Source organism: Chenopodium album, chromosome 23 (assembly GCF_948465745.1).
Source record: "Chenopodium album chromosome 23, dcCheAlbu1.1, whole genome shotgun sequence".
NCBI classification, from domain to species: domain Eukaryota; kingdom Viridiplantae; phylum Streptophyta; class Magnoliopsida; order Caryophyllales; family Amaranthaceae; genus Chenopodium; species Chenopodium album.
Window position 1 is genome coordinate 29,559,393 of NC_137856.1, and position 16,542 is coordinate 29,575,934.

The following is a 16,542-nucleotide window of genomic DNA, read 5'->3' on the forward strand; positions in this document are numbered from 1 at the left end:
TTTGCTATTATGTTTGATTACTTGTTTTTTGAGTTGCATGTGTCTATTTGCATTTTATTTTGTATTTGTATTTGTATGACGATAATGGGGGTTCAAGAGACAAGAGTATTTGTATAATTTGTATTTGATCTGTCTAGTTGCATGATATAGAATAATTTGTACTTGTATGTTCAATTATGTCTACTGTTAACCATAGATGTTGATAATTTCAAAGTATATGTTGATAATTTGTATTTGTATGGGAAATTGGGAGGTTCAAGGGTCAGATACTTGTAGGATATCTTTTTTTAAGTACACTAAAGGATTATGTGTTGACTTGTTGAAAGTAGTAGTTTAATTTGTTCATGAATTGACCATTAAATTACTGCAATTTGTTTTTAGGGGAGAATGACATCAAAGAATGACAATAATGCTAGTGTTCCTACTTCAGCTAGTAATACTCCAATTACATTGGATGACGATGAAAGTCCCATGGAGACTAATTCCGATCCTTCTGTCCTACCAATAACTAGTAGGCATACTTCAGCAGTGTGGTCTGACTTTAAGAGAAAGAGGGTTGGTGATGCAGTAAAAGCTGAGTGCAACCATTGCTCTAAGCTACTTGCTGGTGGGTCGAAAGCAGGAACTATGCATTTGAAAGATCATTTAAAAATATGTCCAAAGAGAGTATGTCAAGATATTCGACAATCAAGATTGTTTGGTACACAAAAAAACTTGAATGATAAGAATGAAACGATGACATTGGCCCCTTATGAATTCCACCAAGAAGATGGAAGAAGAGACTTGGCGGAGATGATTATTTTGCATGAGTATCCAATTAGCATGGTTGAACATATGGGTTTTAGAAAGTATAGCAAGACACTCCAACCTGGATTTAAAGTGCCATCTCGCAACACAACAAGAAAAGATATTATGAAAAGATATGAGCTTGAGAAGGAGAATGTTGCAACCTTGTTGAGAAAAGCAAAGGGCAAGATTGCCTTAACTACTGACATGTGGACTGCTGACAACCAGAGAAAAGGTTATATGGCGGTCACCTCACATTTCATTGATAATACATGGAAGTTGCAAAGTCGGATCATAAGGTATTGTTTTCTAGTTACTTATAACTTGTTTATTTTTTTGGTTGCCTTTGTATTGTTATAGTTTTTTGTGTGAGATTTAAAATGAAAACATACCTTTATATTGATGTTCCCTGGAAAATATCATAGTAATTATAAGTGATGATGATAGGTTTTTATTTGTCAATTTCAATGGTGATGATAGGTTTTTATATGTCCCTGTCCCTCATACTGCCGAAGTCCTTGCTGATGCATTGAAAGAAAGCATTCAATCATGGAATCTTGATCTTAGGTTGTCTTCTATAACTGTGGATAATTGTTCGACTAATGATGCAATGATGGAAATTTTGAAAGGAGTGTTTCCATATAGCTCACTTTTATTGCGAGGTGATTTTTTTCATATGCGTTGTTGTGCTCACATTTTAAATTTGATTGTTCAAGATGGTTTAAGTGTTGTGGTATCAAATGGTGTTCAAAGGATTAGGGATAGTGTTGTGTTTTGGACTGCTTCTGATAAGAGAGTACAAAAGTTTGAACAAGTTGCTAAGCAAATAGCTCCTGAGTGTACTAGAAAGTTAGCACTTGATTGCAAAACTCGGTGGAATTCTAATTATGAAATGCTTTCTATTGCTATTTGTTATAGAGAAGTGTTTGTTGTTTTAAGTGCAAGAAATAATTTATATAAGAATCCACCGACACCTGAAGATTGGGAAAAAGTTGAGAAAATATGTGAACATTTAGAAGTGTTTAGTAAAACTACCCTTAACTTTTCAGGAACAAATTACCCCACTGCCAATCTTTATTTTCCTAAAATTTGTGCTTTGAGAATTGCTATTTCTGGTTGGCTTTTATCTCCTCATGATTATGTAAGGAAAATGGCTGACATTATGTTGCTGAAATATAACAAATATTGGGCTAATGTGAATGGTTTAATGGGAGTGGCAACAATACTAGATCCTAGATACAAAATGGCTCTTATTCGGTTTTATTTTGCAAAAATTTTTGATGAGCATGACTTTGAAATTGAGGTTGGTAGAATTAGTGATCTTCTACGAAGATTGGTTGAAGAATATGGCTCTAAGATCGGTAAAACTCAAGGTAGTAGTAGCCAACAACCTTTTGATTTGGGTAGTAGTAGCAAAGCCAATGAAGAGGCCTTTATGCAAGAATTTGCAGAATTTTTGCAACAAGATAAGGATCCAAGTAATGAAATTTCTGAATTGGATAAGTATTTAGATGCTGCTAATGTGCCTCTAGTCCAAGATTTTGATATTCTTAATTGGTGGAAGACAAATGGAGGCACATATCCCATTCTTCAGCAAATAGCATGAGATATATTGAGCATTCCTGTTTCTACTGTTGCATCGGAGTCCGCATTTAGCACAAGTGGTCGGGTTCTTAATCCTTATCGTAGTCGGCTTTTACCGGAAGCAGTCGAAGCTTTAATGTGTACTCAAAATTGGATATGGGCTACTCTTAAAGGTAGATAGCTAAAATAACATTTTATTTAATTAATATTATTATTATTATTATTATTATTATTATTATTATTATTATTATTATTATTTTTTAATTAAGTCACATTGTTGTATTTGCAGATTGTGGAGAATTCAAGAATGATGAGTATGCTAAATTAGTGGGTGAATTAGAGGAAGAATTTGAAACATGGGATATCGATTCCGGAACAAGTGGAGTTTGCACCGAATAATGGATTTCTTATTATGTATTTTAATATTTGTAAACTTGTAGTATTTTTAATTTTGGACTTTGGACAATTTGAGTTACTGTTATTTTTTTTTTTTTCAATATGTGAAGTATGTACTGCTTTCTTTGTATTTGAGCTGTACGCTGCTGTAGTATAGAATTTTTTTTTTTTTTGGAATTGATTTAAATATATTATTTGTGGTGGATTTCAGGTGGGAATTTGGTGGGTATAGGGTGGGGATTTGGTGGGTATGGGGCGGGGATTATGTGGGGCTAAAACGGGGATGGATATCCGCATGGGGATGGGGCGGGGGTGGTTTTGAAGTTAGACCCGCCGGGGCGGGGATGGGGAAAGTTTCCAGACCCGCCGTGGGGATGGGGGTGGGGATGGGGATGAAAATGGGAGGCGGGGATGGGGATGGAAATGCCAAAACCCGCCCCGCCCCGCCCCGTTGACATCCCTACTTGCATTATGCCAAGTATAGGGGTTACCATTGTAACCTAGGTCAACAAAACAAGCAGCATCAGCCAACATTTTCAAATCCCTACACTGAGATTGTCGAAAATCTCTACCTCCCATCTTATCAGATTGAGACATAACTTCGTTTAGATCACCTAACAACATCCAGGGAGTATCATCAGGAGGCAAGTTGTCCCTAAATTCTCTCCAAAGACGATGTCGATCCGCCGCCGTTGAAGGAGCATGAACCCCAGTAAGCAAAACTTCTTTGTTGTTGGGATTGAATTTAAAAAGGGCATTGAAATAATTTTTTTTATCATCATCATAAAGGATGAGATCAACATTGGATTTATACATGAGCCATATCCCACCTCTAGTACCATTAGGGTCAATGAATTGAAGCCCATCAAACCCTAAGTGATTGGCAACGCCTCTTGCACGAATGCCATTGCTTTTGGCTTCAAGAATGATAAAGATACTAGGCTTATGAGTGGCTAAAATATCCAAAGCATGCGGGATAAAGTCGTCTCGGGTGGCTCCACGAACATTCCAAACAATAATTTTCATATTTAAATTGGGAAATTCGGGAAAAGGATAAGACGCAGATTTCAACTCAGTTGGGTGGATGAAGGACAAATCCTTCTCCCAATCCTTCCATTCCAATCTCTGCTTCAGCCTGATTGTATCCTCCAAAGCCAGAGGTTCCATCATTAGGTGGACCTCCCTTGTTGTTAAGGTCGTCTCCCAGAAGTTGACCTCTACTCGTAGGCCCACTACACCCTTTTGACTCATGTATTGAGTCATAAGGTTTTCTGGATTTTCTGCGTTTATCTCGCTGTGGTCTATAGATAACAGTCGAATGGGAAGAGTTGTCGGTGTTGGTGCTAGAGAGTGAGGTGGGTAGTTCGGCCATCGAGCTTGGTCTCGAAGCCAATGGTGAGATGGGTCTTTCTGGAATTGATTCGGTGATGGAATTCAATTGGAGGAGAGTCTCGTGCATCAGGGATAGCTTCGCCCGAGTAATTGGCGACTCCAGGGAGGGCCAAAGCAGGGGATTGGATGGGCGAAATTGAGACTGGGGTGACTGAAAACGAGACTGCACTTTGTCCAGAGTCAGGAGGGGCCTCAAATGGTGTTGAACTGTCGGAGAATGGCTGTGAGATGGACTCGCGGCCACTGATGGTGGAGGTACAGTGACCAATTGGGGGCGGGAAGTAGTTATTTTCTGTCGATAAGGGGTAAATGGAAGTTGAAAGTTTGTTGCTGAGATCGGACGACCCAAGAGGGTCGGAGGAGGGGAAGGAACAGTCGGTGGCTGATTTGGTTGAGCAAGAGAAAGAGTTGTGGATGGAGGATGCTGAATTAGGTTGTTGGCTTGAGGGTTGGATGGGATGGGTGATGTCGAAGTTGGAGTAGTCGGGTGCGACGGCATCGGCGGCCTGATGGGTGGTTGTCGTCGCTGAATCCGGCGAGATCGCCGTGGAGGTGTTGGGATTTTCCGGTTGTTTCTTTCCATGGTAATTTTCAGAAGTTGTATTATTAGTGTTAGAGTGTAATTCAAGCATATTTATTTCTGTGGAGATATATAAGCCAGGGATTTGAAGCGTTGTAGTAGTGGTGGCCAATGGAGGGGTTGTCTGCTCAGTCACCATGTCTGATTGGGTATTGGTGGTGGCTGGGTTATCATTTAAAAAATTTTGCACGCAAGGGTTCTGGGTTTTATCAAGAATAGAAATTTCAGAGGGGAGTCTATTGGGCAAAGAAGATTCATTCTTTTCATCTTCTATTTGGTTTAGAGGGTGCCAGAAGTTATCTTTGGAAATAATATTATTTTTTTCCACCATTTTCTTAGTGGAGGAATTGGAAGGGGTTATTTTATTTTTTGTAGCAATTGATTTTGGATTATAGCTGTTGGGATTTTTCTTTTGTATTTTATTTGGGTGGGTGCGCTTGTTTGAAACAATCATCCATGGGCCATAGTTGTCATGTGGCATGACATCTTGAGATAGTGGCATATTGTTGACTTTTGGGCTAGTGGGATCCAAATCAGATTGGGCTATGCTTGGGTTGGGCTTAACAATAGAACTTGAAGAAGGATCATCTTGTAATGGTTGTTTACCTTTAGACTTCGTTGCTTGCAACAACGGGCAAGATTCCTTTGGATGACCAATCTTACCACAATGAAAACATAAAGAATGAATATTTTCATACTCAATTTGTTGCCATCCATTGCTAATCCAAATAGAATCAACAAGAGGGGTGGAGGGATCAATATCAATGCACACCCTTGCGTATCTAGCTCTAGTTAGGTGATCGGTTGCATAATCAACCCTTATCGGATTCCCAACTTTTTTCCCGATTTCAAAAAGAGCGATTTTGTCATAGTATTCTACCGGTAGTTCCGGGAATCGAATCCAAATCGTCATTCTATCAAATGGGTTCATGGATGGACGAAAATTTGGTTTCCATTTTGTGATCATTAGGTAATGATCAAGAATGAACCAAGGACTTCCTAGAAGAGCTCTTTCATAATCATCTTGCACGGAGAACCTGAATAAGAAAACATCTTTTCCAAGATCAATGACTTCTAACGTTCCTTTGGGTTTCCACATAGCCCTTACTCTTTGGGTTAGAAAAGAAGGGCGAATAGAGATACCTAATGGTTTTCCCATAAGGGTTAGTTTCCAAGGGTGCCTTAGTTTATCTAATGTTTCTTTAGGGAAAGATACAAATTTAGTAGTATCAGGTGGGTTGACATGATCATCCTCCCATTGCAAGGATGTCACAGCTATATTGCGAGCTTCATTGAACCATTGTGAGGAGCTTTGAACAGCTTCTCTAAAGGAAATCGGCTGAGAAACCTCCGGGATAGAAGAAGGGGATTTTGGAGTAGAATTAATCATCTCACCATCTAGGGATGCTTCTTTCATAGTAGTGTCTACTATGGAGGAAGTGGGATCAGGGGGTTCCATTAGAACCGTAAAGAGACTTGAAGGACTAACAGGCGACACCTAGCTGACAGCAATACCTGCAAAATAAAACACAATAAAAAGAAAAACAATTTGAGAAGAAAGATCTATTCTCAACACTAGGAGACTCCCAGAGCCTCCTCGCCAAGGCGAGAAGGAGATATTCTGATGATCAAGCTAGTGGAGAGAAAAAGCTAGAGAGAGAAACCTAAGTAAAACATAACAAACACCACACAACTCAATATAATTGCTTATAACAATCTTGTGTTTCAAGAGACAAGAATGCTTATGTGAAGAGTTGTAGCTTCTTCTATGAAAAGCTCGGTGTTGTTGAGCTTGGGCGCAAGTGTTTCACAAAATAGCTTCTGCTATGACATATTCATGGTCTTTTTTGCTTTGAAATACCTAATGAATGACAATGTGAAAAATGAATGCTGAAAATATTGAGTTGTGGATTATACGTATACCATGTTATAACATAGAGCATTACCCAATCCCAAATAATAGTTACGTACCCCCTCCATTTTTTTTTATTTGCATCACCTGCAAGTGCGCGGAGTTTTAGGAGAATGAATTAATAATGTGAGTGGATGAATAATTTATTATGGTAAAAGTAATGTGGGGACCATGAAAGTGAAAGTATGTGATAGAGTAGTGAGGACCATGAGATAGATAAATGATAAACTAATTTGAGTGGGGTTTAAAATAAGAGAGAGTTATAATAAAATATTGTGTAAAGTTACTATATATAGAAGTAATGCAAATAAAAAAAACGCCCATAAAAGGAAAGTGATGCAAATAAAAAAAAATCGGAGGGAGTACTTATTAAATAAGTCACATCCAGTCATTCCTAATGCTATAACAACTTTAAAAGTGAAGGAATCCTCACCCTAAAAAGCGTCCTTTGTAGGATAACTCCTAAGGGCCTGTTCACATTTACTTAATTTCAGTTCAGTTCAGTTCAGTTCCAATCAGTTCAGTTCAGTTCAGTTCAGTTCCAATCAGTTCAGTTCAGTTCAGTTCAGTTCAGCTCTTAATTTCTCTCTCACATAAAATATTCATTTCAGCTCAATTCAGTTCAGTTCAGTTCAGTTCCAATCAGTTCAGTTCAGTTCAGTTCCAATCAGCTCAATTCAGTAAATATGAACATGCCCTAACTCATGTTGAAAATTATATTTTATTTAATTTAGAAAAAAAAAAAAAACCGTTTTTATTCAATATGTTCATTTGTAATTTACACCCGAATGTAAAATAAACACGAGGGCACCTAAGAGGCCGGTACACCCTATTCATTCTCAAATTTGTCCTTTGTCAGTCCTGAGTTCCTGACCCTCCCATCCATCCGTTGGCTCTCTGATCTCCCTCTCTCTCTCCTTCCCTCGCAAGTCGCATCCATTAACCTGTTCTACTACTCCTAAGATCCAACCAAATTCACCTCTTTAAATCTTCTGCAAATTTCAATTGACCGTTGAGATTTCAAAACTCCCATCAAGTTCACAATCTTCAATTCCTACGATTTTCTTCATCTGGGTTTTTAGTTTCCCCTCAAATTTCCCTGCTTTCATCATTATTTCTTCTTCCCACCTTAAATTTTCATCTGGGTATTTCCCAAAATGGGTAAAAATCAAGCTTACAAAGCTATGCAAAGATCCAGGGTGGGGTCTAGCAGTGGTGCTCAAGAGGAGGTTGAAGATGGATTGGTTTGTACCCTTCTTTGTTATTTTCCTTCAACCTAATTATCAATTTGGTTGATCTTCTAATTCTCTGTAATTAGAATATTAATTGGGTCATTTAATTGGTATTTTCATATTGAGTGAGCTAGATTTTAGATTGTTTTGGGTTGATTATGTGTTATATTGCTATAAATTGTCTTAATTTTGTGGTATTATTGCTGTAGAAATGTCAAATAACAGTAAATGTGTTGCCTTTATGGTAACAGAAGTGTGTGGATTTATAATGACATTAGCATTACCAACTACCAAGTGGGCATCAATTTTTTGACTGGATATTTCTCCCTTCTCATGTCAGATAAGCTCATTCACTCAATTTTACTAGCATTATATTTTCTAAGTATGCCAAAGTTGTTGAAATTTCATGTGTTATCATCCTTTGATGATCACTATTATATTTTGCTCTTCTACTTGCATCCTAATAAGCGAGCTGCTCTTATGATGACCGTTGTTTCTCAAGTGATAAGCTGCGTAGTTTATAGTAAAGTAGTTAATTTGATGCTCTGAAAGTGATCATAAAAGACCTATTTATATCTTATGTCTTTTTTAATGTCTCATTAGTTCTAATTCTGCTACATAATCTATGTCCCACGGTTATTTATTTGAATTTTTTAGGGTTTAGTGTGGTATGGTCTGGCCTAAACCTGTATGGTCTTGATTTGAATAATGTATCTTTATAATTTTCGTTTGGTCTGGTCTATTATAATTTGGTCTGATCTTAACACGAATAAGTAGTAAGTAAAAGGATAAAATGAAAAGAACAAAGCCTGCATTTACCAATAACGTTAGATAAGTAACTAACTTTGAATTGGTAGAAGTGGTATGCTACTCACACAATCACACAATATGAGATGCAAAAGGGGACATATAATCTTAACCCAAAAGGGATTGTCTACAAAGAGTATAAACTTTTTTTCAACTTATTGATAAATATTTATCAATGTATCATATATTATTAATCCGTCCAAGTAACACTTTTGAAGAGTGAACTTTGTCGATTTTCATATGCTCCTATCCCTAGGTGGCGTGCCAGCATAATATATTGTCTTTTCATGGTTTAAGGATGTGGATGAAATGAACAAAGTCATCTAATTTCCTAGTGTATTATGGGTGAGTGGAATTCTGTTTTGTAGTATGCATGGGCAGTAATTGGAAAGTATGTTTTACGTTGCACCTCACTTTTATGTGAATATGCTATTTCATCGCAGGTTTCTATGTTAGGTTAGAAACTCATAACTAGGATTATCAAATATAAATCCCTTATACTCTAGATTAAGTACTTCACTGTTGGAGTTGTACTGTAAGCATTAAGACTGTGTTTGAACACTTATTTACAATAAGCATTGTAGGTTATCTTGTTTCCTATACTTTTATTGATGAGGACAGTCGCAGGTGGATGGTTCATTTCATACACCAGAGTGGCATGCTGCTCGTTTGGCTAACTTGAGCACCTCTCACACAGTCACATGGGAAGAGTTTAAAATGAAGCAAAAGGTGACCATTTCTTCTTTACCTCATTTTTCAAACTTCGATCCAAATTCTTTTTTTCTCAGCATCAATAATTTCTGTATTTGACTGGATATGTTGTTAATCTCTTATGACACATTATCTGTGATCAACATGAGTTGATTAGGGTTCCAAGAGCCTTTGTGTATCAATTAGTGAAAATATATATGATGCGGCTTGAGGTGCAGGTGGTGATGGGAGGTTTTGGGGGGGGGGGGGATCTGAGATACTTCCTTGCACTTTCTTTTTAAGTTCTTGGTCTGGGTAAGAGACGTCTAAGCAGGTCTTTATTGAGGTCTTGCGAAATCCCTATTCCATTGCTTCAGCCTACCAGATTGATAAAGTGACTTATTGGTTGCTCCACTGAATTTTGTTTACTGTAAATGTCGAAGGAAGCCATCATCATTTTCAACAACTACATTCTATGCATTGGAGCATGTGCATTCTATTTCCTATAGCTAAGTATTATTCATGGGGTTGCTTGAAGTTGATGATGCTTTGACTAGTGGCACATGACAATGATTTTCATGAATTCAGGAGAGAATTTCCTATTTCTGTCTGATAGAGTTTACTTAGGATGCGCATATCCTATCTGGTAAATTAAAAACCTACATTTTATTCATCTTAAGGTTGAGTATTGGATGGGCAGAAATATTCTAATGTTTCTGATGGAAACATATAGTTTTATGGTTTCTTCCAGCTGCAGAATATCTGATTCAGATGTTATAAAAAAAACCTTGTAAACACTTTAGAGATTTTTATGAATTGTTTTTTGGAGCTTCTGATCTTTAATTTGTCAGTTTGCATGGTGTGATGGCCATACTTATTTTTACCATCAGATGATTTCATGGCTTTTCTACGGATGGATGTTGCTGCTTAATTTGCTCTTTTCTTTCATATATTACAAGGCTGAAGTTTTGGTTTTTCTGTTTGGACCCTCTTTGTCTTCATTTGCTTAGTACTCCCATGTGAGGCATTTCCACGGCCCTTTGCATAATTTTGATGTAATGCATATAGTTCTATGCCAATCTTGCTTAGGTTATTTGATTCTATGCAACTATTTTATATTGGATGACCTGAAACAATTATCCTTGAGAGGTACATAGTCAAGAGTCAGGTTTGGCTATGATGTATATGGTCAGGAATTAGGTTTTGCTATGAGCCAACTTTTAAAGATACATTATGGTAGTATAGGGATTTACTGTATTGAATTTCTGAAACCTTTATGATCTCAAGACCATGATTTTGTTCTCTTAAAGGGTGATACTGTCTGAAGCACTTGATTTCTTAATGGTGATAAACTTTGTCTAGATGTTCACCTCCTAGCTAGCTCCTTTGGAGTGCAATATGCATGGATCAAGAGTAGTAGCAACCATGGGATTAAGGCTTTGATTGATTGATTAGCTCCTTTTTTGGAGTGCAATATGCATGGATCAAGAGTAGTAGCAACTATGTGGAGAGATTAGTGTGATTAATTTTGTTTCCCTATCAGCGCCTTGTGACATGCTTGCATCTGTAAACACCCCCTCCCAATGAAGTCAAATATAGCAGACATCCAGAGAATAGATTGTTGCTGTAGGCAGTAGGAAAATAACAAGTTGTTGCTTTTGTGTTGTTTCAGGAAATTCTAAGTTTATCTGGTTTTAATGTTTACATCATTTGCTATGAAGTCTGCCTTGATGATTGGGACTCACTGATTATCTTATCTGTCCAGGAGGAAGCAGTAAAAAGGGGTGAACAGGAAGCTGACAAAGACAGGATGATGAGAGAATATAGGGCTCAACTAGATGCAGAAAGAGAACGAAAGCTTTCTCAAGGAAGAAACCATTCTAGTAGCAAGTCAAAAGACTCAAAACATAAAAAAGGTATGGAAGAATACCTAGAAATTCAGAAACAAGTCTTTTTTTTTTCTTTTTTTTTTTTTTTTTTTTTTGGGGGGGGGGGGGGGGGGCACACCTTTTTGATGGAAGCCACCAGTAGAAATCTCCTACTCCGTATATTTCAACCCCCACTTATTTGTTCCTAATTTCCTTTTCTCAGTCTAAAAGTTGACCAATATATAAGGAAAACATTTGCATGTGGGATCTTGTTAGATTTGTTCCAATGTGTATTTTCTGAATATCATGATCTGTATACAAACACTTAGCTACACATATTTATGATTAAAGATTGCTTTGAATATTGTGAAAAGGCAAACAAGAAGAGCAAAAAGGATTAGAGGGAGTATATTTTTATGTATGGATATTCTTTCTAAAATTATTTGATTTGTTCTACACCCTAAAGGGGTAGAGACTATAGAGTGAATGTTATTTTAATCATCTGATTTGTGCATAGCATTTTACACAAATTCTTTTTCAAGCTTTAAAAAGGGTTAAAAGGTAAAGAAATTTCTGACTTCAGATTTCTTAAAGTTTAGATTTTGGTTGTATATCTAATATATGAAGTAGAATTTTTAAGACCAATATGGTAAGGTGTATCAAAGGGAAGAAATTGTGAAAGTAATCATGCCATCAAGAGCACTCAAGCTCCAACCTTATATTGTACAGAAACTTACATCTTTTTTGGGAGAAACTTTGCTTGAATAATATTCTGGTGACTCCTTGCTTACCACACATTTCAAATAAATTTTCTTCATCCTCGCTTACTAAGCTATACAACAAATTTTTGAGGCTTTTGATGATGTACCTAACTCCTCCCAGCATTTAAGGTGATTAATGTATTCCTCTTCATCTTGGCATAAAATTTATTGATGTTTGTTTTATCCTTTGAGCACATCTTCTTGGGGACCTTGTATTAATTGCAGCCCAAGTAAATAAAGCGAGTTTCAGTCTGAGCCTTGGGATCTCCTTAGATAGCTTTTGTAGAGAGTGAGATACTGATGTTCTTCCATAGTGGCAAAAAATTATCACAGATAAGGAGAGATACAATCCCTATAACCACTGAATCCTATAATCTCCATAATTTTCAATCTTCATCTTGGAAGTATATTCCCTCATTTAGATTAAAAATCTTCTTTGGCTCTTGCTGTTGGGGAACCTACACAAGGAAACATTCCAATGTCTCATTTTACTATTCCAAGCTACTACAACCTTTTCATGGTGTATTTCAATGAGGTGATTTTAGAGAGGCTTTGTAATTGGATGGTTGAAGTTCATAAATTGACCCAACATAAAAATGTCTCGTTAGTACAATAACCGCGATCTACTTCATCATGATTCAACCTATATTTGTTGCAAATTTTCTAAGATGGACTTCAGAATTATCAATTTATGAGAAGGCACCTTGCTCCACCAATACCATAATTCTGAATGATAAAACTCTTCCAAAGGCTGACTCCTCAGCAGCAGTTATCTTAATACATTTTTCTATGGTAGCTTTATTAATAGTAAGAGGGGTCATTCCTGAGCCTGCTTCTTACTTGCAAGAATAAATTTATTGTAGGATACATGCTAGAGATTTACTATATATATAACCACTTGCAATACCAAATCCATTGTCTAATTTCTTCTCGCGTTTTTATTTTTATATCAGAGGTCTTGAAAAAACCAAGATTCTAACATGTCATGATGGATTGTGGCAAACTACAGCTCCAGTGACCCAAGAATTTGATGTTCCTCCAATGCGTATCAAAGCCCTGAATATTTTTTGAGTTATTAGTTATTAAACTTAGATAGCCCTATTTTACTTGTAAAATGGTGTACCATAGTGTATAGTTTTTACTTGTTTTGAACGAGAGGTAAAGGGTTCAAATCTTGTCCCCTCACAATATTTTGTCCAAAACCGCCACTACTCTAATGTGTGTATTTTAAGTTTTGGTAGTGTTCACTGGTCAATCGTGTCAGCTTTTGGGAGACACAAGGAGAGGAAAATCTTTCTTTGATCTGCTTGATTGGCCATCCTATGGAACATAACTATAGTTGGTCTCTGGTAGGACTTTCTATGATAGATCCTATTGTGAGTCTTTGTGGGATAGAGTAGTCTTCCGTGCTTCCTTATGGTGAAATATTTGTAGTGTCCTTTCAGGGTTAATCTTTGACGATGTACAATGTGATTTGTCCTCAACTCCCTATTCTCTGATGAATATACATGTATTTCTTTATTTTATTGATATTCCTTAAATTATATAAAGTGGAAGAAGATTTATTGATAGACTTGGTAAATTTTTTGGGTCACAAATAACTGCGTTGTAGAAGTGATTTAGGTAGCTTTGTCATAATGGAGCTATACTTTCTTGTGACAGATAAAGATAAGAGCTCAAAAAGACGTTCCAGCAAAAAGAGAAAGGTACATATATTTTTCTTTTGGTTTCTTTTAGTATTTCATAGCAATCTAACGTCAAAGTCTATGAATTATGTTGCAAATGTAGGAAATATGCTCACAGATAACCTCTGTTCCTATATCAGAAATTTGGAGCCTGGAGGAATTAATGTACTATATAGTTCTCATTTGCGAAATTTTGAAATGTTATAATTGAAGGTGCTTTTATCAACTGCTTTCTTGGGGTACTTAGTCCTTGAGAATTGTTTTTTAATCCATCTATATATCAAGAAGTCTAAGACAATCAAGAGTTATTTTACATTCCCTAGAAATAGATTCTGCAAAATGTTACTCTAGTTCTTAAGCTCTGATTTTAGAATGATCTCTTTGCCTATGCATCATATGTTGGAAATGTGGTTGATGTTTGCTAGAAAAATTTAATTCAATATTGAACTAATGAGAGCACTCTACCAAAATTCACAGATAATTTACTTCAATTGCTCACCATTTTTACGTCCATGTAATTTTGGGTTTTGAAGGATTTCTAAGCTTCCCTATGCTGTCTCTACTTTTCTGTTGATTTTGTGGGCCATTAACCGCCACTGTGTTCTATTCCTCTTAGGAGCCTAAGATATCTGATACATATGACTAGACTATCACTCCCCGGGAGCACTTCATATGGTGCGAATTCTGAGTTCTGAATACATAACCTCATTGGTATCATGATTTTGTTGCTTGTTTGATAAGCAGTAAGAAATGATGGTAATGATAATGAGGTTGTCAATAACTCTGTTGAGGTTTTAGGAGTAACGTAAGATTATGAAGACATACATGTCAGTGCAGTTGCATTGCCACGACTTTTGGTGAGTTGGGATTTTTCTTGCGAAGTTGAACACAAACCGACTACCATAACTGATTACCAAATCGGTCATTATTGCTTGGCCAAACATCCACTATGGATTGTTATTTGATGATTTTTGTGAAAAGCTTCTGCCTATCTCATCAACATTTGGAGCCCCTTGCTGTCTACCAAATGGGTTATTATTGCATAGCCATACATCTGCTAAGCAACTTTATTTTTTTATGATATTTTTTTGGCCGTCCCACCATTTCGAGCCCTACCACTGTTATAACATTTTTATCTTCTGTATTTCTAGGGTAGAAGAAGAGAGATAATCTAGCTATAAAATGTTGATGAAGTTGTGTTTACTGTTTTTGTTTTTTTTTTTTTTTTGGAAAATGAGCTGGAATTAGGAATATTACAACCAATATGTCATATTTGAATCTATTTTGCAGCACTCACGTAGATATTCTTCAGATTCTAGCTCCTCCGATTCATCTTCTGAGTCTTCAAGCAGTGATGAAGAAGAGAGAGAGTCAAGGAGGTCAAAATCTAGGTCGAAAAAAACAAGGAAGGAAAGAAGACATAGGTCTAGAAACAAAAGTTCTAGTACCGATGATGAGGCTGCTGGTCCGTTGCCACTTTCTAGGTTTTTTGGCAATGTGAAGAGCTCATGAACCAGCATAAAAGAGCAATTCCAACTTGTAGCATTTAGTATTGTGTCCATTAACAGGGATTTTCATTATTAGATTCTGTTTTCTTGCTCCTGCGTCAAAAATATGTTGATTAGTATAATGTAACTATTTTGTATTTTTAGAGAGAGCAGGAAATTCTTTTGCATGTCAAAGATACCATCCGTCTTCAAATTCGTGGGTGGATATTGAATCATACATGAAATTTTCTTCCTCGACGCCTAGCTTTCTTTTTCATTACTCAAATAAAATCTTAATTTCAGTCTTTTTGTTAGGAGCATATTTGTGTATGTGGGCGCATGCGGGTCAAAATGGGCAGATGGTGAAATGGGTTTATAATTGTGACTTGTGAGGGTCGGTATTCTATGTTCTGTCAACACAGGCTGTGTTAATGAGGTAGGAAAAGTCATGGACATTTTATTTTGTTTTCTATATGTGAAAGAAATTGTCTATTAGATGTATCAGCAAACCAAAGATGTGCATGATCATTAGACACAAGTTGATTGACTTGAAACCAAATTGTACTGGAAATTATGTGACGGTTTTGAGATGACCCAAAATTATACACAGTTTTATAATTTTCTGGCAATTTAGTATGAAAGAATATTGATTATGATTTGTGAGCTAATTTACAATAGATCCAAATATGATCTTATCCTCCCTGAACCAGAATTAAATGAGTTATCACTTAAAACTAAATAAACCCAATCTGGCATATTTTTTTAAAAAGAAGGTAAGAAAAATAAAAACATTAGGAAGCCCTACTTATGAGTGGAATTGCTAATGCACAAGCCCTATCTGACTTAGGTGGCAAACAAGCAAACTAGTATGTTTCTGATGTCTGATGTTAATCAATGCAGTTGTTCAGGTGCCATTTACAGATGCTAATTTCAGGTTAACAATGGATGAGAGGTACATTGTTTCATAATTACTCTGTTTTTATGTACTTGCAGTACACTTTGACACACGCTTTAAAGAATATATTATTGTTAGACTAGGTAAATGGCAAAATTTAATTAAATAATTTTACCAACAATAAAAAATTATTAAGGGTTCGTTTGGCATCGCTGTGGTTTTCTGTTTTTTGGTTTTTTTTATATGTCACATAACGAATCAAAAATTATTTAGACTTATTAAAATCATGGTAATTTTTAAAACTGACAACAGAAAAGTGAAAACACCTTTTTCTTGTTTCCTGTTTTTGGTTTTTAGTTTTCAAAAAAACAAAAACTGAAAACTAAAAATGATGCCAAACAAGCCCTAAGTTGTGAGTTTAAATTTTATAGTTTGATCGTGTTGTAACTTGCAAGTATTAAAAATCG

At 36.3% G+C, this 16,542-nt stretch overlaps 2 protein-coding genes across 3 annotated transcripts; both read left to right on the plus strand.

Annotated features, from left to right (window-relative positions):
* Positions 1-387: 387 nt before the first annotated feature.
* LOC145607321 (zinc finger BED domain-containing protein RICESLEEPER 3-like) lies at positions 388-2,392 on the plus strand. Its single transcript, XM_081663016.1, has 2 exons — positions 388-1,085; positions 1,267-2,392. Exons 1-2 carry the CDS (start codon positions 388-390, stop codon positions 2,390-2,392), a joined length of 1,824 nt encoding a protein of 607 aa, XP_081519142.1.
* Positions 2,393-7,480: 5,088 nt separating this feature from the next.
* Positions 7,481-15,438, plus strand: LOC145608994 (uncharacterized). Of its 2 annotated transcripts, none has more exons than XM_081664571.1 (5): positions 7,481-7,894; positions 9,317-9,418; positions 11,145-11,295; positions 13,671-13,714; positions 15,006-15,438. In XM_081664571.1, exons 1-5 carry the CDS (start codon positions 7,808-7,810, stop codon positions 15,192-15,194), a joined length of 573 nt encoding a protein of 190 aa, XP_081520697.1. In that variant the 5' UTR covers positions 7,481-7,807; the 3' UTR covers positions 15,195-15,438. The 2 variants fall into 2 exon arrangements, with proteins under 2 accessions (XP_081520697.1, XP_081520696.1); XM_081664570.1 differs by having other exon boundaries at positions 7,488-7,894; positions 14,984-15,438.
* The last annotated feature ends 1,104 nt before the right edge of the window (positions 15,439-16,542 follow it).

Coding starts and splice junctions, on each gene's coding strand:
- LOC145607321 (XM_081663016.1), top strand. CDS start 388: ATGACATCAAAGAATGACAATAATGCTAGTGTTCCTACTTCAGCTAGT. Junction 1,086..1,266: donor TTGCAAAGTCGGATCATAAG/GTATTGTTTTCT, acceptor TGGTGATGATAG/GTTTTTATATGTCCCTGTCC.
- LOC145608994 (XM_081664570.1), top strand. CDS start 7,808: ATGGGTAAAAATCAAGCTTACAAAGCTATGCAAAGATCCAGGGTGGGG. Junction 7,895..9,316: donor AGGAGGTTGAAGATGGATTG/GTTTGTACCCTT, acceptor GGACAGTCGCAG/GTGGATGGTTCATTTCATAC. Junction 9,419..11,144: donor AGTTTAAAATGAAGCAAAAG/GTGACCATTTCT, acceptor TTATCTGTCCAG/GAGGAAGCAGTAAAAAGGGG.